The 22889-nt window shown below is 38.0% G+C and overlaps 3 protein-coding genes across 6 annotated transcripts; all 3 read left to right on the forward strand.

The window, feature by feature from the left end:
- Positions 1 to 903: 903 nt before the first annotated feature.
- Positions 904 to 7170, forward strand: LOC121651860 (TRAF3-interacting JNK-activating modulator). Its single transcript, XM_042004298.1, has 14 exons — positions 904 to 1056; positions 1724 to 2169; positions 2268 to 2376; positions 2462 to 2579; positions 2704 to 2731; positions 2945 to 2974; positions 3084 to 3179; positions 3882 to 3953; positions 4150 to 4290; positions 4456 to 4584; positions 4664 to 4799; positions 4926 to 5071; positions 5346 to 5462; positions 5666 to 7170. The coding sequence occupies exons 2-14, from the start codon at positions 1750 to 1752 to the stop codon at positions 5864 to 5866; spliced, it is 1743 nt and encodes a 580-aa protein (XP_041860232.1). The 5' UTR covers positions 904 to 1056; positions 1724 to 1749; the 3' UTR covers positions 5867 to 7170.
- A 1937-nt stretch (positions 7171 to 9107) lies between these two features.
- Positions 9108 to 11912, forward strand: dnase1l1l (deoxyribonuclease I-like 1-like). Its single transcript, XM_042004245.1, has 8 exons — positions 9108 to 9248; positions 9344 to 9432; positions 9519 to 9605; positions 9692 to 9813; positions 11015 to 11127; positions 11295 to 11452; positions 11618 to 11714; positions 11791 to 11912. The coding sequence occupies exons 1-8, from the start codon at positions 9108 to 9110 to the stop codon at positions 11869 to 11871; spliced, it is 888 nt and encodes a 295-aa protein (XP_041860179.1). The 3' UTR covers positions 11872 to 11912.
- Positions 11913 to 12090: 178 nt separating this feature from the next.
- LOC121650981 (dentin sialophosphoprotein-like) lies at positions 12091 to 15320 on the forward strand. Of its 4 annotated transcripts, none has more exons than XM_042002810.1 (8): positions 12114 to 12245; positions 12332 to 12509; positions 12605 to 13240; positions 13340 to 14335; positions 14449 to 14515; positions 14635 to 14704; positions 14819 to 14929; positions 15012 to 15320. In XM_042002810.1, exons 2-8 carry the CDS (start codon positions 12437 to 12439, stop codon positions 15126 to 15128), a joined length of 2070 nt encoding a protein of 689 aa, XP_041858744.1. In that variant the 5' UTR covers positions 12114 to 12245; positions 12332 to 12436; the 3' UTR covers positions 15129 to 15320. The 4 variants fall into 4 exon arrangements, with proteins under 4 accessions (XP_041858742.1, XP_041858744.1, XP_041858743.1 ...); XM_042002809.1 differs by having other exon boundaries at positions 12605 to 13234; positions 13334 to 14335; XM_042002808.1 differs by having other exon boundaries at positions 12091 to 12245; positions 12465 to 12509; positions 12605 to 14335.
- Positions 15321 to 22889: the final 7569 nt, after the last annotated feature.

The raw sequence follows: 22889 nt of genomic DNA on the forward strand, positions 1-22889 counted from the left end.
ACTAATCTACCCCGTCAATTATGCAAATAATATCAACCCACAATATTCACAAGCAACATAAGTTTTCTAAGTTTTCTTAAATGATCAATCCAATAATTATGCAAAAACTATGTTATAATTGTAAGTTAAAAATTTTTTTTATTGAGGAATATTTCCAAGTAAAGAAAATAGCATATACAGACCAATTTGTTAAGAACATGTTTTAAGTTTATTATTATTATTATTATTATTATTATTATTATTATTATTATTATTATTATTATTATTTCTTAAATAAGGGCACATGTAAAGAATCCTGAAACATATAAAATGTGTAAATATAAAGTCTATATCACTGTGTATGTTTTGGAGTATAGGAATAAGATTTGTCATTCCAATTATCTTTACCATTCAATTTAATGCTTAAGGTGATCATTTAAACTTGAAATTAATTAAAACAGGAATGTAATACTTGTCTAGAAAATTAAGTGGCTGTATTTATGCTGTCTTTAAGTTTAATTTGGATTCACAGAGGTGATTCAAATCTCAGTGGAAGGAATTTTAAGCTAGAAATGATAAGGCCACATGTTTAAAGCTAAATGATCCTAAAAGCATGCTAATGTCTGATTAGAATTGACAGCAGATAAAATATGAACTCAGCTTGCCAGTCAGTTTAAAGTGAAACAGGTGAAGTGCATGTTCTTCATCATCAACAGCTACAGCTGCCTCCTGAATCTGTTATATACAATTCAAGTTTCCATATAGACTACAGCTCTTTCTTCCAGATGAGCGACATCCCATACAGCATTGAAAGGGGTGGAGGGGGGGCTTGCGAAGTCTGCCTGTAATCTTGGGGCCCACCCGTGTGTGGCATCAGTGTGATGTGAGTGGCTTCTGAGATAGAGGAACATATGACGTTGTGCTTGTCTTTACTTCCTGTAAAGTTATGTTGAACAGAAACAGCTACATGTGAAACAGCGACAAAAGCCCAGACAGTATTTGAGGTGTGTGACAAAATGGATGACTTCCCGGCCACCTCTTGAGGAGTTTCCCCGACTGAATGAGATGGCTCACAAAGTAAGCCTCATGGTTTCCTACTTACTAGACAGCATTTTGTCTTTGAATTATCTTGCACTTGCACAACCTTAATCAACAGTTGCCAGGGCCTTCAGTAGTCTGTCGGTCAAAGCTGTGGTATTCAATACTGAAGGAACTTTCTGATAATTTCTTGTTCTAAAAAGAAAAGAAAAGAAAAAAAAACTACTAAAGAAGTATATTTAGAGTTATACCATTGCAGCAGCATTATCCTGCACGGTTCACAGGAGAAATGCATTTTGAGTCACTTTGAGTATCCAAAATGCCAACGATACACTATTTTTCTGGGGGGTTTTTTTCGGGGGAGGGGGGGGTTGTTTTCATTTTTTTGTACATTATGTAGACAGCACGCATCAGCTTAGAGCTCACCTGCAGATACAGGTCCCTGAATATCTCTTTTCTAGGCTTTCAAAATTCTCTTGAGACTAACATGTTAGGAGTGCTTGTATGAGGGAAAATCTGTCTGTTGGTTCACAGCTTTTGTTAAGTTTCTTTTAAATGCCTGGGCCCTCTTTTTGTAGCTACAATGCATAGAAAATTACTTAAAAGGACTATGTTGTCCATAACATCAGTAAATTCTATTATTGTAATGCAACTAATACCTTTAGACTGTATTTAATCTGTACAGTTTCATGCTATATGCCTACAGGCAACATAACAGCTTAAGGAGCTGCCATGGACGCCCTGTCCATCAGTGGACTTCAGCCCTTCCCAGAGAGAGACTTTGACCAAAAAGTGGACTTCAGAGCACAGAAACATGAGCACTTAAGAGGTCGAAACAACGTGACTTCATGTCGAAGCCCTACGAGAGACTTTGACTCAAGATTAATCAAGAATGAGCTAAAGAATAAGAGGCAGTTGGAATTTCTGAGGAGGAGGTCGGTGAGCCCAGAGCCACCCAGTTCAAAGTGTAAGAGCTGTTCCTCAAGGAGAAGATTTTCTCCAGTGATGTTTACGTTTAGGCATCACGGTTCAAGCAGCAAGTCTGACAGGCTGCACACAAATGCACAATATTCTCCCTCCTCTAATGGACATACAGTGATGATTCTAAAGTCAGAGAGTAAAGCATCGGATTATCCAAGCACCAGCAACTGGGTAAATGACCTTTTGACATGATCTAAACTTCTTTTGTCTTTTTAGGACAAGTGTGAGTAATACCTTCATCCCTTTCACTCGCCCTCTTATTTCTGTAGGCTTCATTATGGTCAGAACCAAGGAAGCAGTCAACTGTCTCAACTCCAGTGAAAGAATCAAGCCAGCACTGGATCAAAAGCATAAATAAAAGAGATAGTGTTATTAATAGTGAGATTCTTACAAAATATTTTGAATGACTTCTATCAATAATAAATGATATTCCTACTAATAAACCTGTGTTAATGTCTCACAGTTCGACAGACAAGCAGCAAAACAGTCGTCCAGACAGAAAAGATTCACCAGAAATCATCCATGCAGGTTGAAGATGTTCGACACAAAAAGACAGTTCGAGAGATCAGTGCGCAAACAGAGTAAGCTGATTTCAAAACTGATTGTTTTTAACTTCTTTTTTTCCATCAGATCTCACCTTTAATCTAAAAGGTAGCTTTGATCAATGTTTTCTGTTTGTCTAATGAGCTGTTTGCCTTCACGCAGGTCCGGCCTTGTTACAGTCAAGGAATCGGTGAGTTTTAAACTGCTGCTGTTCGCATTGTAGGTATTAGATTACAGAGGTTACAGCTGAGGCTTTGGGCCTGTAAGCCATCGTCAAAAATGATGGGTTTGATTGTAGTCATTTGAGTAGTATCCACATCAGAGCCCTTTTATAATCTTGTTTCTGTCAGTGTTTATATGAAAGCTCAGCTATCGTTAATGTCTCTTTTCTCTCTCATATTAGGATCTTCAGAGGTTATCAGACTACTTGCAGGTAAATTGAGCAAGTTTATACAGGGTGTAATAAACCACAACATATATTATCTCAAATGCTTGTAGATAAGGTTGTCATGATCATTATACTGCTGTTTGCTTTTTGTTAGGAGGCCTTGTGGAGAGAAGAGGCAGTGAAGGACAAATTGGCTGCACTCCAGGAGAGCGTCACAAACATAATGAACTCCTCAAACATGATATGGACAGTAAGACTCTGAATGTGCAGCATGTTCACACACATCATGAACTCCCAAAATGTTGTAGGGCTGTAGTCTCCAAACACCAAACAGGACATTTCATTATTTAGTATGTTTGCGCTCTTGGTGGTGTTTTTTCTTCTTTGGTTGGTGTTTTACATTTTTGTCACAGTTGTGTACCCAGCAGTTGATGTTCAGGAAGGCCTGTGCAGTCTGTGGTTTGAAGCTTCCTGCTTCCGCTCTCATCTATAGGACGAGTGCAAGCTGTCATTTATACACAGGAAGGGTGCACCAGTATGACAGTAGCTATTATAGGTGTTATACATCCTCATTAGCTCAGCTCTAGCTAGTCTGGTTGTAATGAATGAGAGTGAAATACTGGTGTTCATCTTATTGTTCTTAGTGAGATTTTTTCATTTGGTTTCAGCTGATGATAATTCAATGAATTATTTTTTCATCTTACTGAACTCTTTCTCGCTGAGGTGTGTTATCTTCAGGTAGTTTGCATATTGTTTTCAGTGTGGTGTTGCAGCACATGTACACATTGAGAACTTTCTTGAGGATCGCTGATGCTGCCAGTTCTTGTTGCACCTGTGACTGCAGTCTGTGAAACAACACACACTCTGTCACAGCTTTTGATACATGAACTATTCATTTTCCACCTGCATCATACAGCATGATAGTCACTCATTTCCTCTCTAACCCACACAGTCTCGCTGCAGTGAGGACCTTCTGAGAAACAAGATCAAGACTCTGGAGGCGCAGCTGCAAGTCTGTCTGCAGGTAAGCAGCAGCTAGCTTTCAAGAGGGATTTTTAATCACAGTGGGAGTATTTTCTTCAAGGTGGAAGAATAATTTCTTCAAATATTTCCTTTAGCACTGACATTACTGAGGAGCTTTGTCCTTCTCTGTGATTTTGTTTGCACCACACTGCTTAATCGTTTAAAGATCCAACTCTGCTGCATTATGTCCACCACAGAAGTTCCCAAAGGATGGAGTGAAAAAACTGGTGCAACAGATGGAGAAGCAAAGCATGAAGTATGAGGAAAAGGCCTTGATTGCTTTGCAGAAGGCTACACAGGAAAAAACTGAGGCACTCAGCAAGGCTGAAATACTACAGGTGAAAGAACACGCTTTTTCTTCAGCTTGACCACAGAAATATCACATCTTTAGATATGCAGGTGCTTTATTTAGGTTCTGGTCACTTGGAGGCAGATTTAATACAGTGTCAACACTGCAGTTGATATTTGAAAATGGATTGTATTGTTTCTGTTTTGTCCAACAGGAAGCACTTATCACAACTAAGGCAGAAGCATTGAGGTGGCAGAGCCTTTATGAGGAGCAGAGACTGAACTTGGCAAAACTCAGAGAGAATCAGCACATCAATAACGAACAGCTGCACAGCCAAGTAGAGGTATGGTACTAGGACAAAGACCATGGTCAGATGTTTGACTGTAAATAGTCATAATAAAATCTGATTGTGTTCTGTTCAGCTTCTTAAATCCACTGAGGTTGAGCTGATGGAGGAGGTGGCATCATTAAGACAAGAGAAGCAGGATTTTCTGTACAACATTTCCCTGCTGGAGGAGAACAACCAGACCTTAAGAGAGGAAATCCAGCACCTTCAAGGTAAAATGCTGGAGTCGTGTTTCCTCGAGAGTGACATTAGGGCAGAACACTTACCTTTCTAAGACACATTTACAATTCTGCAAATTTAGCACGGCTCACTTGTTTAAAATCCTTTCCATGTAACAGATGGAAACAATGGAAGCCAGGACTACTTGATGCCACGGTTTCTGACATCAGAGGAAGCAGAGCCACAGCCGACAGTGAGGAGAGACTCTCAGCTGGAGGAGCAGCTCCGACACACTCAGGAGAAACTCCAGCTTAAAGAGAAAGAGGTAAACTGAGGCCATACCATGAGAAACTGAAGCATGTTTACATGTAAAAGTCAAACGCAAGAAGTGTTAGTTTGGTCAGTTAAAAAGTGAGCTGAAGCCACTCCTGAGTTTATAAAATAAAATTAGTTATTTATCATTTTATTTATTCAAGAAAGTGATGGACATAGAAAATGTTTTGATTTGCATTCAGAACATGATGAGGGAATATACAGTATAATTAAGAAAAATCACCATGTTCTTGCTCAATATGGCGTGTGTGCATGTGTGTGTGCAGTGTGAGGAGCTGCACATGGAGCTGCACACTATGGAGCAGGAGTGTCAGTCCAGCCAGGCCCGGCTGTCGCAGTGCAGAGACGAACTCCGACAACTGAGCCACCGTCACAGGAGACCGGTGAGTATGTCTGTGTGTGGTGTGTGTGTGTACTTGCAGTGCTCAGAAAGTTAATTCGCCCTCACACTGACAGTCACCATTTTCGAGTTTGCTTCATGATGTCTGCACTGATCACCAGAGCAGAAATAAAGATTGTAACTTTCTGCTTGTGATATGTTTTTGTTTTGTGTGTGAACTGGATATTTTTTTTCCTCTTTGTTCAGATGCTGTGTGGCTCCTGGTGGAGGGTGTTTATGTTCTTTCTCCTACTCCTCGCCATAGCAGGGGTTGCCATGTTGTGGTTGTGGCATCCTCCTTTCAGAGAGCAAGCTGAAATCCTGTACTTAGATATAGAGACAAGAATTGAAGATTATCTCATGGAAATGGCCTCTCCTCAACAATCAGGCTGTTTTAGACCAATATAACAATATCTCTGCTTAGGATTTTTTTTTCACTATTGTAGCCTTTGTCTTTAAAATAAGACTTTTCTAGTGTGCATGTTGTCAGCATTTTTATTCATACAGTATGTTATATTATTAGTCTTAGAACAAAGCATTTGTGGGGTGTGTTGTGTTGACATGTGCTCATACCATAGATGTGTAAAGACATCAGGTGAACATGTGTGACAAATGAAACTATGTTTGTTTGATATGTTTGTGAGTTGTGTCCAGCTCACAAATTAGTTATAATGAATCTGACCTCGAGAAAAGATGAACGTGTACTGTAAGCCGGTCTAGTCAGAAGCATCATTTTGAATGATTTAAAACATTAATTTTGATGGATAAACATCAAGAACAACGTGGACAGCCATAATTCGTAGATTCAAAAGTATATATTTAAAATGGCATGTCCCATTATGATGGGTACTGTCGTTTTTGCCTTGCTGATGTCTAACCTTAATGTTTTGCCTTTATCAAAATAAAGACAAAACATTACTACATTCGTCTAAGCTGTCGTGGTGATGGAACAACATTGGTCCTACAGGGTATTGAGGAATTATTTAAGTTTCAGTCTTGCTTAAAAGAAAGAAGAAAGACGGGATGCTATGAAAGACATGAAATGTTTATTTAAAGAAATAAAAACATACTGTGACCAACAAATGCTGGAGTTTGTCAAGTATCATTTGATAAAGGATTTTTTGACATGATCAAATCAAAGGTGAATCACATCTGTGAGTGAAGACTGGATCAACATGGAAAAGGCCAGATCAACCAGGGTACTGTTAGATACCGAAGAGAAGCAGCATGCAGACAGGGAGCAGTAATTATATCTGCATCATTAATGCAAGGTGGGGGAAACAGGCTATAAGATGTAACACTCAAGTATTAAGTGTAAATTCAGATACTTTTAACTTGAGTATTCCTATTCCACGCCACTTCGCACATCAACTCCACCATATCTTACATATAAATAGCCTGTTTCTTACTTTATTAGAAAGCTGGGGTTAATTGTTCTTCAGATTTTACTTTAACCTGCTAAAAATTCTGTAATAACAAACACTGCTGAAGATTAAACTGTATGCCTCAAGCTTTGTTCACTTATAATGAAGCTTGTAACAATTAGTGATAAATCAAATAAGTGTGTGTGTGTGTGTGTGTGTTATATATATGTTTTTTATTATATATGTTATATACAGTATAATAATATCTTATTTCCAATGTGTTAACCACCATTTGATAATGGACTGACTGAAAGAGGTCAGGCTCTTTTAATGATGTCTTGTTGCACCAAAAATTCTGATGAACATGTTTTTTTTGTTTGTTTGTTTTTTTTTATGAACATTACAGTTTTTAATTAAATTAACTGAGAAATAGAATTGAACTGTTCATTGTAATTATTGGTGTAACGTTTAATGGTCAACTAAAATCTTTTTATCCAGTTCAACTTGTAACCTCTATAGAAAACTGTTTGTCACTTAAGTATTTGGGACCCTTTGACGTAATAAAAACATCTGTGAATGAAAATGAATTTTACCTCATGTCCACCATCCTCTCTAATGTAATATTCCAGCATAATTTTGTCTTTTTCTTTATTTGTCATTAGATGACGACTCAGATTCATCGGAAGACAAAGTCTAACTCCTCACATATGTAGAGAAAGTTACCAAACTGTGTTTAAAGAATTAGCTTACCAGCTAATCTCCCCAGCATTGTTTGCTGATTGCACCGCAGTGCTCGAGCTCACCATCAACAACAATGACGTTTTCACACCATGATGTAAAGCTTACAGCTTCACATTATGGTGTGAAAACCACAACATGGCATTATAAAGACCAAGGACGTGATTGAGCACTTCTGCAAAACAGGATGATCCATTCTTACTCCACTCTGTTTTGGGATCTAGGTGGTGGAAAGTCACAGACTTAGTTTCTGGGTGTGACTATGACAACGCACCTGTCCTGGGACATCCACATTGCCTCAAGGCAGAACGCTCAGTTTATAATTCAGTGCAACCTGTCAATGAACAACTGGGCTGTCCATTTGAAACTACAGGACACTATCTGTGGTATCAGTGTTTAAAAATTGTTTCAATTTGTATTTCACATGAAAGATAAAGCAGCTGAGTAGAGGCATTTTCATCCCTCTGCATCCTCCCTGTCTTCACTGGTGTTATGACACGGCGAGCTCATGCTGGATAAATTGATAAAGCAGATTAAAATCTAATCCATGCATTATAATTTACCACAGTTTGTTGAATAGTTTTGTACAGAGAATCATCTGTACATCTTCTTATGCCTTTATAACTCTGAGTTTATGTTGTATTCAAGTTAAACATGAGCACATCAAAACTGTGGCAGAGAAATTGGATAAATGTGCTTTGCAAAATTTCACCACCCCACAGGGTAACATATTGTTTGTTTAGTGCATTCAGTGCTTTAGTATAAAATCTGTCATTATAGATATTTATTTAAACTATTACTGGACTTCATATGACTGATTACCATGCAGTAGGAAAACTGTTAATTTATAAACAAATTACATGTTATTTTTGTTTATTTTGTTTTATTTCAGTCACATTTTACTGCTGTTCTGAGGTATTTTCAAGTGAAGTTATGACATTCAGGACATAATAATCAAATTTTTCATAAGTTATAAATATAACTGCAGCAGTGTTAAGCTTCAGATGATTCTCGTTGAGAGGGAAAGCCCTCACAGTGGTTTCAAACAGCACAAACTTGGTGATGTGATAGTAATGTGGTAACCACCAGCCTCACATGAAACACAATGATAAGAAGTTTATTCCACACAAATGCCCATGAAGCTGACAAACATGACATATGGCAGCATCTATTGTCTGATTACACTCAAACTTAGAGACAAAACCCACTCAAAGCTGCACTCTCTGAGTTGGATGGAGTCATTGTTCATGTATTCAGTTGTTTTAACGGTTCCAGATAAAGCTCCATTCTCAACAGGCACTGACGCAGCACATCTACCACACACATCTGCAACCCCTGCCTTTCACAACCACTTTTACCTGTATGTTCCCCAAATTTACCACTGTGCATTGATGAGATGGATCTTTGTTGGCCTCAGGTCAATCTCCTACTGATCACCTCAGTGTGTGTAACTGCTGTGGCTGAAAGTTTCTGTAACACATTTCCTAAGTGGACTAAGGGATCTTGCTAAACTCTGTTTTACTTACAGAGCAACACTTGTCTGCAACATGAGGACTGCATGGCTGCTGCTTGTTGTAGGGATGTGTATGTTGAGTGTCACATCTTCCCTGAAAATCTGTGCTTTCAATGTTCAGAGCTTTGGGGAGTCGAAGGCAAACAACAGGAGGGTAATGGGGATTATCCTAAAGGTACTCTGCTGTGTATTTACAACAGCCACCGAAACGACAGCTACAGAAAACTAGACAGCTGATGGATCTATTTTCTTCTATGTTTTGCCTACCAGATTCTCTCTCGGTGTGACTTGTGTCTCATTCAGGAGGTTCGAGACTCTAAAGGAGAAGTAATACAAGCTTTGGTCAAGGATCTTAACAGGTACAAACGTTTGTGGGTTTAAAGATGCAAGGCTTCTGGAAAAAAAAAATCTGTCACATTTAAAGTTGTGTCATTTATGTCAGCAGATTTGACAAATCCAACTCCTATTCTTATGTGGAAAGTGAAAGGCTGGGGAAGAAAAGCTACAAGGAGCAGTATGTCTATATTTACAGGTAACCTGTGATGTATGTCAAACACAAACCGTTTCTTTCAGTAGACATCATACCCTCGCTAGTCTCTGCTCTCATATCACCTGCAGGAACAATGTTCTAAAGGTCAAGGAACATTTTCAGTATCCTAAACCCGATGAGGATGGGAAAAATGAAACTGATGTTTTCTCCAGGGAGCCTTTTATCATCCACTTTTACTCCCCTACCACACGTAAGACTGAATTGTGAATTTAAGTTCTTGTTTCTGATGGTGATGGTTGCTGGCAGGAATGACCTCCTGTACCAATGCGTGTTACAACAGACCTGAAGAAAGTCTCTCATTAAGCACAATGTTGTTTCCTCACCATGTTGTGTAGGGGGTGTAAAAAATTGTCCATTTAGCAGCTTGTGCAACGTTCTTCTGTGTAAAATCAACTCTAGCAGCTCCAGAGTTGTTCTAAGCACAGAGTCAGCCTTTTTGATCAGTTTGTCCGGTTTCTATACGTCTCTGGCTCTGATTCTGCTGCCCCCAAAAATGGCTACAAGACAGACTGCACCTTTCACAACATGCAGACACAGAGGGACCTCAGCAGAAGAGGTTTCAGTCACAGACTGATCAACTATATGACATTAGATCTCTAATGGCATCATTCGATCTGACATTTGATGATAAGATGATCTTACATTTATATAATATTTTAGGGAAAACATTAAATGTACCTGCTCATGTGATTCTCAGCAATGAGCTGTGCGCAAACCACTCATTGTACATCTGAGACCTCAGGGCCCACAGTGAGGGGTTCACTGATGTGAGGAGGTTTGGAAAAACATGTTCTGTTAAAGACCAGAAAGGTCAACACAAAGTTGTTCTTACTGACCATTATTATACTATAATTCAAACCTGATCTCTAAATGGATGTTTAAGCACCCAGCGATCAGGTAAGAAAAGTCACCGAATGGTTTAATGAGCATGAGAGCAATCTGAATCATATGGCCTTCACAGTCAAAAGGTTTCAACTTAATGATGATTGATGAAGGAATACCTTTTGACATAATGATTTTCCATCTCATCAAAAGATTTCAGAACTGTTAAATCAGTGTAAGACATACTGAGCATGTTTAGTTCAATTAAAAAAATGTGTTTTATCCATGAGGAGGAATTTAAGTTGTTGAGTCTTACAGCATGTGGAGACTCAGCAACTCAGTGTGAACTTTTTGGGGGGTTTCCTTCAATATGTCTTCCAACTTTAACTGTGGACAGAGCTGAGGAAATAAAAGTTGACTTATGATCAGAAAAAATAAGTAAATAAAAGAAAGCTCTTGCAGCCAGAAACCTGCATTTGTGCAAACCTGGAAAACTTTGATTAGATTTAACACACGTGTAAGAATCATATCAGGGATAAAGTTTCAATTGAAAATGTGTTTATTTTCAGAGGTGAAGGATTTTGTCCTGATTGGACATCACACTTGTCCCAAAACCGCCATGAAGGAGATCGATGAACTGTATACTGTCGTCAAAGGAATTTACAAGAAGTGGAAAACTGATGTAGGTTAATTACCATTATCTAGTCATAAGTTTTTTTTTTTTTTTTTGCCTGCACATCAGCCAGAGGTCTTCAGCATGAGTTCATGTTTGTGTGTCTCTTTCACTCATGATTTATGATTAACTTCATCCTTTTGTACTTCCCTTTTTCTTGCTTTCATTCACACCAGAATGTAATGATCTTAGGAGACCTGAATGCCGGCTGCAGCTACATCACCATTAAGGGCTGGAAGGCTGTGCGCTTGAGAAGTGACCCCAAATTTCGCTGGCTAATTGGAGATGAGCAAGATACCACTGTGCGGGAGAAGACGCACTGTGCCTATGACAGGTAAGAGGCTGCTGGGAACTGAATTACACAAGTGTAATTTCCAACACACTTGGCACCTGTTATGATAAATTGGGTTTTTTGTTTAGTTGTTTTTATTTAAAAGAAAAATCAATCATGTTAGAAGAGATTTTATCTCAAAATGGGTTTTTTACTTACTATAAACAGGATCATTGTGCATGGTCAAGAGATTACTTCCAGCATAGTGCCAGGATCAGCTACACCATTCAACTTTAAAGAGGATTTCCATCTCACAGAGGCACAGGTAAACCTGAAAAAATAGAATCTGACTTTATATTAGCTTTATATGCAACATAATAATTTTGTTCATATCAATTCAGGCACTGGAGGTGAGTGACCATTTTCCTGTAGAAGTCGACCTAAAACCCAACCACCGCTACCTCCTCCGCCATGAACTGTAGAAGACTGCCAACCACCCCTCAGGCTATTTTTAAGTTTAAACTGTAGTTTTATTGAGTTTTAAAATAATAAATTAATAAAATGAAGTTTTGTTGATGTGTTCAAAGTTTTGTTTTAGTTTTCTTAAGAATGACTTTTCATCAGAGTTACCCATCTCAGTCACGCTGATAAAAACTTGTTTCAGCATAAAGGAACTTTGTGTTCAGCTGCTGGAGTTTATAAAGCGTATCGGAAACCAAAACCACATCAAAACTGACATCATTTCATGAGCTCATGAAGGTGCGCTCCTGCGACAATAGAAAACACAATATATTAATTTTGTGATTGCACTTTTTGGAGAAAAAAGAGGAATTTTCTCTCAACTTCACCTCTTATGGTAGGTTCCCATCATGTAAAGAGTAACTATCATTTGCTTATATATTTGAGTTGTAGTGCTTAATTTTTGCACAATCTGTTTGACAGGAAACCACTTGCAGCAAAGCCAGATGAGAGTTACTTCGAACTCTCTTCCTTTTTCTTTATAGGGGAGACTGTCTATAGTGATGAATTCATATTTGTCTTCATTTAATGCCTAACTTGTTGATTTGTCTATTAGTAAAGATGGAAGGTTTTGCTGATCTCCTCGATGACGCATTTTCAGGCAAGAAAAATCCTTCTGCTTTGTGACATTTATTATCTTTTTATTTAACTATTTATAAAACGTTTTTAAAAGCTTTTTTAATGGTATTATTGCAGAGGCTTCTGTTCCATCATTTCCCGATGAAGATTTGGACTTTGAGAATTTGAGTTTTGATGAGAAGAGTGAGGAAGACAAGACAAAAGACACAACAAAGTCAGATGGGGTTCTGCTTCAGGAAGCAACTGCTGAAACAACCGCTTCGTTAGACAAGGCGGCCGAAGAGTTATTGTACAAAGCTGAAAATGACAATGACGAGCAGAACAGCGATGAAAGTGATGAGGAGGACTTTAAAGGGGTCATTCTCATTAGCAAAATACCTGAGAATGATTACACAAGCCCGGATGGAGAATCTGAGCAGGAAGGTTCTGTCTCTGGAGAAGATGAAGAGGAGAATGTTGGGTCAGCCGAAGAAGCAGGGGATTTGTTGATGTCAGTTCACTGCAGTGCTGAGTTCTACAGTGGTGATAAAGAGAACAGGATCTTTACTGAGGGGCGACCTATGGCCCTGGAGAGTGCTGACTACCCTCGAGATAGTAATGAGGTGGAAAGTGAAGCAGAAAGTGATGAGGACTTGGCCTATTTTGGAGGAGTCCCTGAACGTGGGAATGACATGATGATGAAAGGTGCTGGGACTGAAGAGGACAAGCAAGAAAGAGAAGAGGATTCCTCTGATTCCAGCTGTGAAGGCATGGGTGTAACCATCGAACAAGAAGAAACAGAAAATCCTTGGACTGAAGAGGACAAGCAAGAAAGAGAAGAGGATTCCTCTGATTCCAGCTGTGAAGGCATGGGTGTAACCATCGAACAAGAAGAAACAGAAAATCCTTACAGGGATGATCCTGCAAAAGACAGCTTAGAGTTCCCAAGCATACCTTTGCAAAATCTGCATGATCTCATTGCAGAAGTTGACAGTGAGGAATATGAAGAGAAAATGACCGATTTCTCAGGGGAGGAGCACCAAGAGGCAGGTGAGTGCTTTGCAGAGTATCCTTCAGACTTGTCTTCTTTTGAATATGCAGAAGATGGAGGAAATAACCAAGAAAGCAAGTCAGATACCTCAACTTGTATGAAGCAGAAGACATGCCTGGAAAATGCTGTTACAGAAACAACATGGATGGATAATGCTGAGGAGACTGACGATAAAAAGGAAAGTGGAGCTGGAGAACAAGATGAAGGGACATCAGAGCATATGTTGACTGTGGAGGGGTTGGATGAGGGAGATGGAACAGGTGAGAGCAGCAGCTCCAGTGACGATGAAGAGCCAGTAATGACAACCAGTGAGAAGCTCTTGAATAATTTGCACATGCAAGAGCTTGAATTTGTCAAACTGCTGGAGGAAACTCAGGTGTATGATGGAAGCAGTGCTGCAGTTCCCAGGTGGAGCAGCTCTGATGAACATGCTGTCACAAACAACAGAGCTAATCCATCAGATTTCATCAACTGGGATTTTGACGTGTTAAAAACAGACAGTCTTCTCTCTGAATACCTATTAACCACAGAGGACACAGACATGGAAGAGACACCTCCTTCAGATGTGAAACAGTGTCCCGCTGATGAGGTCAACAGCTATTCCGAGGTGCAGAGACAAATAATGAGGCCCTCTAATCAGGGATCTCTCGATGACAGCTTCTTCTTCAACTCTGAACCTGACCCCTCTGGGGTCTCTGATCTGGGACAGCTGGGAGATGACGAGTATGAAGAGGATAGGAACTGGGAACAGGAGCAGGAGAGAATCAAGGCTTTCTACAGATTTTACGATGACAATGATGAAGAAAATGGAAGAGAAGGTGAAATTTAATAAGGCTTGTTAATGTGAAGCAGAAATAAATCAGCAATGCTTTAAACTTGTTGCAAATCATTCACAATAGTTGCATCACTTTTTAAATATTTTCATTTGCAGGGAGGCAGATAAAAGTTCAGTTTTGTGCTAATCCCTTGTCTCAAGTCATTCACTTTGAAACTGACAGGTAGGCAAATTTATAACTTTGTATCTTTAACTTTATTTAATATGTAAACATTTTTGGGGGAATATTAAATACAGCCTGACAGAAACAACCAAATCTCTGTCTGTTTCTTGTTTTCTCAGCAGTGACACGGGTTCACTCAGCAGCTTCACGGACAGGGAGGAGGACCTGAGCTCTACAGAAACACCTGAGGTAAGAAAATGATCATTTACATACAGAAACATATTAATGAATATGGTGCAGCATAGACACACAACAAGATATGATCAATAAATATGCTGCTTTATGTCTTTTTCTTGCCTCCAGGAGCCTGAAGACAACCTGCAAATAAAACCTGCAACTGATCCCCCAAATATTCAGCTACCAGAGAGTATGTCAGACCTCAGCCACACACAAATCTGCACAGGAACTTCCAAGGTGTGCACTCACAAGCTCTTACTAAACATTAAATCTGTTTATGGTTTATGTTACTTTACCTCCCTGACATTTGTTCTCACAGTGTCTCAGTATGCTGAAGCTGATTTTGAAGATGAGTGTGGTGATGGTGATGGGGCTGCTGATGATCTGGCTGACCACCGACCAGATGGACTGGCTCAACCAGCACTTCTTCTTTTAGGGCTGTTGTTAATTGTTGTTGATAATTAAATTTTGTTTATGTTCTTTTGGGGTGGGGGGGGGGTGTATCTTGTTTTTAAAAAAAAAAAGCAGATTAAATGTCTCAGCAATAGAATTTTTGTACATAGAAAAATATGTTCTGCTCCCAGTTTCAGTTGTGTGCTTAATAAAGTTTTCTCTTTGTTTAAAATGATGCCAGTGTAATCACTTGAACAAATGTTTTCTCATGTCCTCAGCACTGCAGACTTGTCATTTCCATGTTGCCTTAAGGTCAGTGCATCTGAGAGGAAGCCGTCAAAGTTTTTGCCCTTTTGTTTCTTTTAGTTTTTCAATGATCTGAAGGTAATTTCCAACTGCTTTGCAAATACAGGGTTTAAATATAAAACATGATAAAACAATGCAGATAAAATAGTTGCATGGTAAAAAATGGTAAAAAAAACATTTCTGGAAACATGTTTTCTGGTTCGCTGGAATTAGTTATTACTATCCTGATAAGTCTTGATAAGCTGTTGATAAGTGTTGATATACATTTAACAGTTCACAAATTAGAAGTAACTAATCAAATGCACTCATAATTCAAATGAATAGAAATAATCAAGAGAATAATAGGCTATTTAAAAAGGGGGAAATCCTGTGTATGGGCAGGGGTGTTACATAAAAGCTAGGACTATTCTAAATAATATGTATTTTAGTTGTAAATAATAGCAAAACGGATTTCCTCCCTTTTAGCTGTTAAAAAAATGTAGTCAGAGATGGTAAACATTCATACTTGCCTGATGGTGGCGCTGCTTTACTTAAAAAAAAAAAAAAAAAAAAAAAAAAAAAAAAAAAAGCAAAATAAAATGTACACGAAGAAGAGTTAAGCGGAAATGATGTAGAATTTGGATGAGCATTCGCTGGATTTTCATACTTGGCTCAATACATAAGGGCGGGGTTAAATCGCTCCACTTTAACGTTTGAGCGTTTGACTCCACAAATCAACATCCCCACTACCGGCGACAGAAAACAAAGACTTGTCAATTATTGGTGGGAGGAGAACAATTCTGTTTTCCTTTCTTGGCAGCTAAGGCGAAAGCTTAACCAAAACGAGTCGCCAACGTAGAAATATCAGCACAGCTCAGGGAAATTATTATGTCTTTACTCAGTAACAAATCCGCGCAAGAAATCAGCGAGCTGTTGGATGAATACGGGATCAAGCATGGACCGGTGGTCGGTGAGTTGCCCGCACTCAGCGCTTTACTTTGCGCCTAATTTCGAGTCAACGTTCGTACCAGTTAACTCAGGCCTCCACCCTGTCTGTGAAGTTAATATATTGATTTCGTTATGAAGTACATAAATGAATAGTTTGCTGTCTATCCATGTCTATTATTCTCATGTCTGCGATCTTTTCTCAACCCAGACACCACCAGAAGTCTGTATGAGAAAAAGCTAAAGGAAGCCATGGCCAAAGGGAAAAAAGCTCATCCATCGCCGGATAAAACTTACTACAGAGAGGAAGGTAACTTATTGTTCATGTCTGGTAAAGTTAGAAAGATATTCACAGATTCAAACTTCCGGGATCAATAAATCTTAGCTGAGACGTTCTTAAAACACAAACGATGCCTATGTGCAATTATAATAGCATAAACTACGAGCTACAAGGACCAAAATGTTGATTTTTTTCGAAAAACTGCCGTCCTCCGCACTAGACTCACAACATTGATCTCTATGCAAAGCCTTCAGCCGGGCGAGCGTCCGGGGACCGTCTGCAAATTGCAATACCACATTTTGATGCTGCAAACAAAATTCAATAACTCCACTGTTATATAGTATAGGCACTCCAAACTCCCACACACATCAATGGCCTCCTCATGATCATACTACAACAGCTTTTGGGCAAAATTTACTTTTGCATAATTTTGATGATTTTTTTAAATTGTGATAATCAATAATAATGCCAATATTGATCAGTAACTCCACTCTTATACAGTATAGACACTCCAAACTCACTACACACATCAATGGCCTCCTCATGGTCATACTACAACAGCTTTTTATGGAAAATATACTTTTGCATATTTTGATGATTTTTTTTATTCGATTTATAAATAATCGATTTTATTTATGAATAAAATGTTTAAATAGTATCGGAAATGGTGCGATATGAAAAAGCAAGTTATAAAATTTTACAGACCAGTGATGATGCCGGAGAGACGGGGTGGAATTTGGAAACGCACATGCCTTTCGCGCACATAGCCAGCTTGTCCGCTGTTAAAAAAGCAGTGCATTGAAGCCTCGACATCATTTTGGTTACCTGCATTAACTGACTGACATAATCCCACACGGCTGGCATGGTTAGAGTGAGGGTCTACGGGCACAACAGGTTACTGATCGGTGTGCCAGCTCCCTCTGGTATGTCCCTGCTGCCAGGGACCCCAGCGGGGTTTGCGCATGGGGAGCGCATGGCTCCTGGGTGTTTTGCACGCTAGCCCAGCCTCCGCTCTGCGCATAGACCCAGGAGGAATGTCCTAAAGCAGCTGATGAGTCAGTTGTCATCAACAACAAGTTAATAATCTTGTTTACTTTAATAAAAAAATCATCAAAATATGCAAAAGTATATTTTCCATAAAAAGCTGTTGTAGTATGATCATGAGGAGGCCATTGATGTGTGTAGTGAGTTTGGAGTGTCTATACTGTATAAGAGTGGAGTTATTGATCAATATTGGCATTATTATTGATTATCACAATTTAAAAAAATCATCAAAATATGCAAAAGTATATTTTCCATAAAAAGCTGTTGTAGTATGATCATGAGGAGGCCATTGATGTGTGTAGTGAGTTTGGAGTGTCTATACTGTATAAGAGTGGAGTTATTGATCAATATTGGCATTATTATTGATTATCACAATTTAAAAAAATCATCAATTATGCAAAAGTATATTTTCCCAAAAAAGCTGTTGTAGTATGATCATGAGGAGGCCATTGATGTGTGTAGTGAGTTTGGAGTGTCTATACTGTATAAGAGTTGAGTTATTGATCATTATTGGCATCATTATTGATTAATCACAATAAAAAATCATCAAAATTATGCAAAAGTAAATTTTCCATAAAAAGCTGTTGTAGTATGATCATGAGGAGGCCATTGATGTGTGTAGTGAGTTTGGAGTGTCTATACTGTATAAGAGTGGAGTTATTGATCATTATTGGCATTATTATTGATTAATCACAATTTAAAAAATCATCAAAATTATGCAAAAGTAAATTTTGCCCAAAAAGCTGTTGTAGTATGATCATGAGGAGACCATTGATGTGTGTAGTGAGTTTGGAGTGTCTATACTGTATAAGAGTGGAGTTATTGATCAATATTGGCATTATTATTGATTAATCACAATTTAAAAAAATCATCAAAATATGCAAAAGTATATTTTCCATAAAAAGCTGTTGTAGTATGATCATGAGGAGGCCATTGATGTGTGTAGTGAGTTTGGAGTGTCTATACTGTATAAGAGTGGAGTTATTGATCAATATTGGCATTATTATTGATTAATCACAATTTAAAAAAATCATCAAAATATGCAAAAGTATATTTTCCATAAAAAGCTGTTGTAGTATGATCATGAGGAGGCCATTGATGTGTGTAGTGAGTTTGGAGTGTCTATACTGTATAAGAGTGGAGTTATTGATCAATATTGGCATTATTATTGATTATCACAATTTAAAAAAATCATCAAAATATGCAAAAGTATATTTTCCATAAAAAGCTGTTGTAGTATGATCATGAGGAGGCCATTGATGTGTGTAGTGAGTTTGAAGTGTCTATACTGTATAAGAGTGGAGTTATTGATCAATATTGGCATTATTATTGATTATCACAATTTAAAAAAATCATCAAAATTATGCAAAAGTAAATTTTGCCCAAAAAGCTGTTGTAGTATGATCATGAGGAGGCCATTGATGTGTGTAGGGAGTTTGGAGTGCCTATACTATATAACAGTGGAGTTAGTGAATTTTGTTTGCAGCATCAAAATGTGGTATTGCAATTTGCAGACGGTCCCCGGACTCTCCAGGCTGAAGGCTTTGCATAGAGATCAATGTTGTGAGTCTAGTGCGGAGGACGGCAGTTTTTCGAAAAAAATCAACATTTTGGTCCTTGTAGCGCGTAGTTTATGCTATTATAATTGCACATAGGCATCGTTTGTGTTTTAAGAACGTCTCAGCTAAGATTTATTGATCCCGGAAGTTTGAATCTGTGAATATCTTTCTAACTTTACCTTACTTATTGTTCAGTGTCCTAATGTTTTTCATGTATTACTAAAACAAAAAAATTAGGCATTGCCTAAGTTTATAAGTCAGTAGTTTGTTCATTTTTACTACTTATTTTATCAATAAACATTTTGATAGGGTGATTAACTTTAAACTGAATGGTCAGTTCAATTATTGTACTTATTTATTAGTGCAAATAGTTAAATTATTCAATAAAAGGGGGTCAAATAAAATTGTTTGCCAGCTATTTTTTCAGTCACTTGGATATAGTGTTATAAATATGTACATTAAACTTGATTATCAGTTATGTGTGTGTGTGTGTGTGTGTGTGTGTGTGTGTGTGTGTGTGTGTGTGTGTGTGTGTGTGTGTGTGTGTGTGTGTTTTCTTTCAGAGGAGGAAGTCACCTATGTGTACAGGACACCAGTAAGTATCTTTTTCCATGTTTGTGTCTGTGACATGATTGTTTTAAAATGACTTCCTTCTATGAGTTATTCATAGTTTCAGTTTCCTGGAGATGGATGATATACAGGTAAAACTCAATAAATTAGAATACTGTTGCAAAACTTTCAGTAATTCAGCTTTAAAGGGGAAACTAATATATAGACTCATTATATGTAAAGTGAGATATTTCAAGCATTTTTTCATTATAATTTTGATGATTATGGTTTACAGCTTATGAACACCCCAAAATAATAATCTTAGACAATTAGAATATTACATGAAATCAATAACAAAAAATTATGTGGCATACAGAAATGAGTACATTCATGCATATGAATTTTACTGCCTCAATGCGGCGTGACATGGATGTTATCAGCCTGTGGCTCTGCTGGGGTGTAATGGAAGACCGGATGCTTCAACAGTGGCCTTCAATTCTTCTGCATTGCTCGGTCTCATGTGTCTCATCTTTCTCTTGGGTTCAGGTCAGGAGAGTTTGCTGGTCAGTCGAGCACAGTAATTTATTGGTCATTGAACCAGGTTTTGGTTCTCTTGGCAGTGTGGGCAGGTGCCAAGTTCTGCTGGAAAATAAAGTCAGCATCTCCAATAAGCTTTTCTGTAAAGTCCGATAAAATCTCCTGGTAGACGCTGCATTGACTGGACTTTATAAAGCCCAGTGTACCAACACCAGCAGATGAAGTGGCTCCACAAATCAACACAGACTGTGGAAACTTCACGCTGCACTTTAAGTGTCTTGGATTGTTGCCTCTCCATTCTTCCTCCAGACTCTGTGACCTTGATTTCAAAATGAGATGCAAAAGTTGCTCATTAGAAAAGAGCATTTTGGACCTATGGTCTATATAATATATTAATTTACCTTTTAAAATTGAATTACTGAAATAAATTTTTATTTTTTGCCTGTATGTAGTTTATGGATGCTTATGTAGCATCTTCTGTTAAAGAAGTAAATTAAATGATATTTAGTAACTGTAATCCTCTAACAGTAGAATTGTAGCTGATAATTACAGACATATCTGCCATGCAGCAGCACTGTTTTGGGTGTTGTACAGTGCATTGTATTTCATTTGGGTTGCCCACAGTCACTCTTAAATTTGTATTAATGATGTTACTAGCTGAAGATGCTTTGAAGTGGAAGATTATGAAGAACAATAAATTCTTTTTGAGCAGAATTGAAACTGAAAATGGAAACGCACATTTCTACATCTGTTAGCAATATCGTCTTTTCCATGCTGTCCACTAGATGTTGGTGTTTTTCTTTCTTTGTGTTTCTTTTATCGCATTGCTGATGGATATACCAAAGGTAGAAAGGCTGAGTGGCTGATTTCTGATTAATTTATTTACCTTTTGTTGTATTTATCTTATCAAAGATGATGGGAAGGAGGAGAGCATATTTTTCCATAACTATGGACATAAATGTGACTTAGTTGTGGCAACAGTTAAAACTACAGACCTTATGTAGTAAATGTACAGTTTTTGCATTTACAGTATTTCAAATATTCATGCTTTTTTATTTCTTGTCCAACCTTTTAGGTCAGAAGTGATGGTACAGGAGACAGGTCAGTGTACTAAATCTTTTGGACTCAAACTGCCTTTCCCCCTGTTTCCATCATCAGACTGTATTAAGTTGCCTAACGAGACAAGTAAATACAATTTAGGACAACTACTGTTTGTGTCCTCCATCTAGTGGGCCTTACATGAGGTCAAGACCAGATTGGACTGAGAGGGAATATGAACACAAGTAAGTTATCACATGAAGTGTTGTTTTTTCTATTAGTTGATAAAGAGTAAACATAAAACTTCACATATGCCGTTCTTATCTATTTCACCAGGACTTCCTACTCAGGCTACTCCAAGTCCAGCCCTGAATACAAAGGGAAGGATTTTGTTGATGAGTAAGTGTTTTTGGGATAAGTCAGGTATTGAATTTAACTGTTTGGAGCTCAAACTTGTAAAACTGGTTACATACACAGTTTTTCCTCCTGCAGATGAATTACAATGCAAATTAGATTTTCATTTTTTCATATTATATACAAAGAAACATCATTATGATATTAATATTACTAAAATGATCCATCATAGTATCTCAAATTATGTCGAAATTTGAAAGACTGCCCGACTGAGGGTTCACAACTCGGTATTTTCTTCATTTAAACACCCGCATCCTGTCTCTTCCCTGAGTTCTCTCCATCAAGTCAAGTTGGTTTGATGTTTTCTCACACTTTGTCACTTTTTCTCCTTCTTTTCCTCGTTTTCTCTGCTTATATTTTCATGGGTTTCTTTGCTGAATCAGCCATGGTGCGCGTTCAAAGCAGCCACTGTGTTGATATCCAGTTACTGACACGTGATGCGGTGCCATAAACAGAAATGCTGACGAGTGATGCTTTGGGATGATTAAAAAAAAAAAAAAAAAGCTTTGCAGTGCAGTTTCTCTGCCTCTGGATGCTGCAGGGCAACGATGGCTCCAGGATTGTACATAGTAAATGTCAGTGTGCCATCAAAACGAGCCAGAAGAATGAAGTTTTAAAGCCAGAAAGTTATATTGTGTTACTTGAACTGAGAGACTTCCAGACAATCTGTATTGTGATAACATTTTGTTCCACTAGATGGGACATGAGTCCCTGTTGTGTCTAGTGTGTTCTGGAGCACACAGAAGAATATGGGGGGGTAAGGGAGGTAATCTAGTGTTGTTTATGATTAACTTCACAAAGAAACAAACATAGAAATGAGGAGAATTAAGGAGAAAACGCGTTAATTACAACATTTTTAAATTACAAAATTGATCTTGAAATGTACATTTTTACCTAGCAGAACCTTGTTTTTGTATTCTTTTTTTATTATGTCACCTGACTCTTAAGAATGAGTTGGACTTGATAAATATAAAACTCTTTGAACAGGAAACCGTTTTTCCGTTACATGCTACTTTATATGTGCAATTAAATTTTTTAAGAAGCCAATGTTGTATTCATCGCTTCACTAGATCAATTAGACAGTTTTTATACTAGTTACTGCACAGTATGATAGAAATATGACTCAGTTGTCCAAACAAACAAGTGTAAAACG

This window comes from Melanotaenia boesemani, chromosome 13 (genome assembly GCF_017639745.1).
Source record: "Melanotaenia boesemani isolate fMelBoe1 chromosome 13, fMelBoe1.pri, whole genome shotgun sequence".
In the NCBI taxonomy this organism is placed as follows: Eukaryota; Metazoa; Chordata; class Actinopteri; order Atheriniformes; family Melanotaeniidae; genus Melanotaenia; species Melanotaenia boesemani.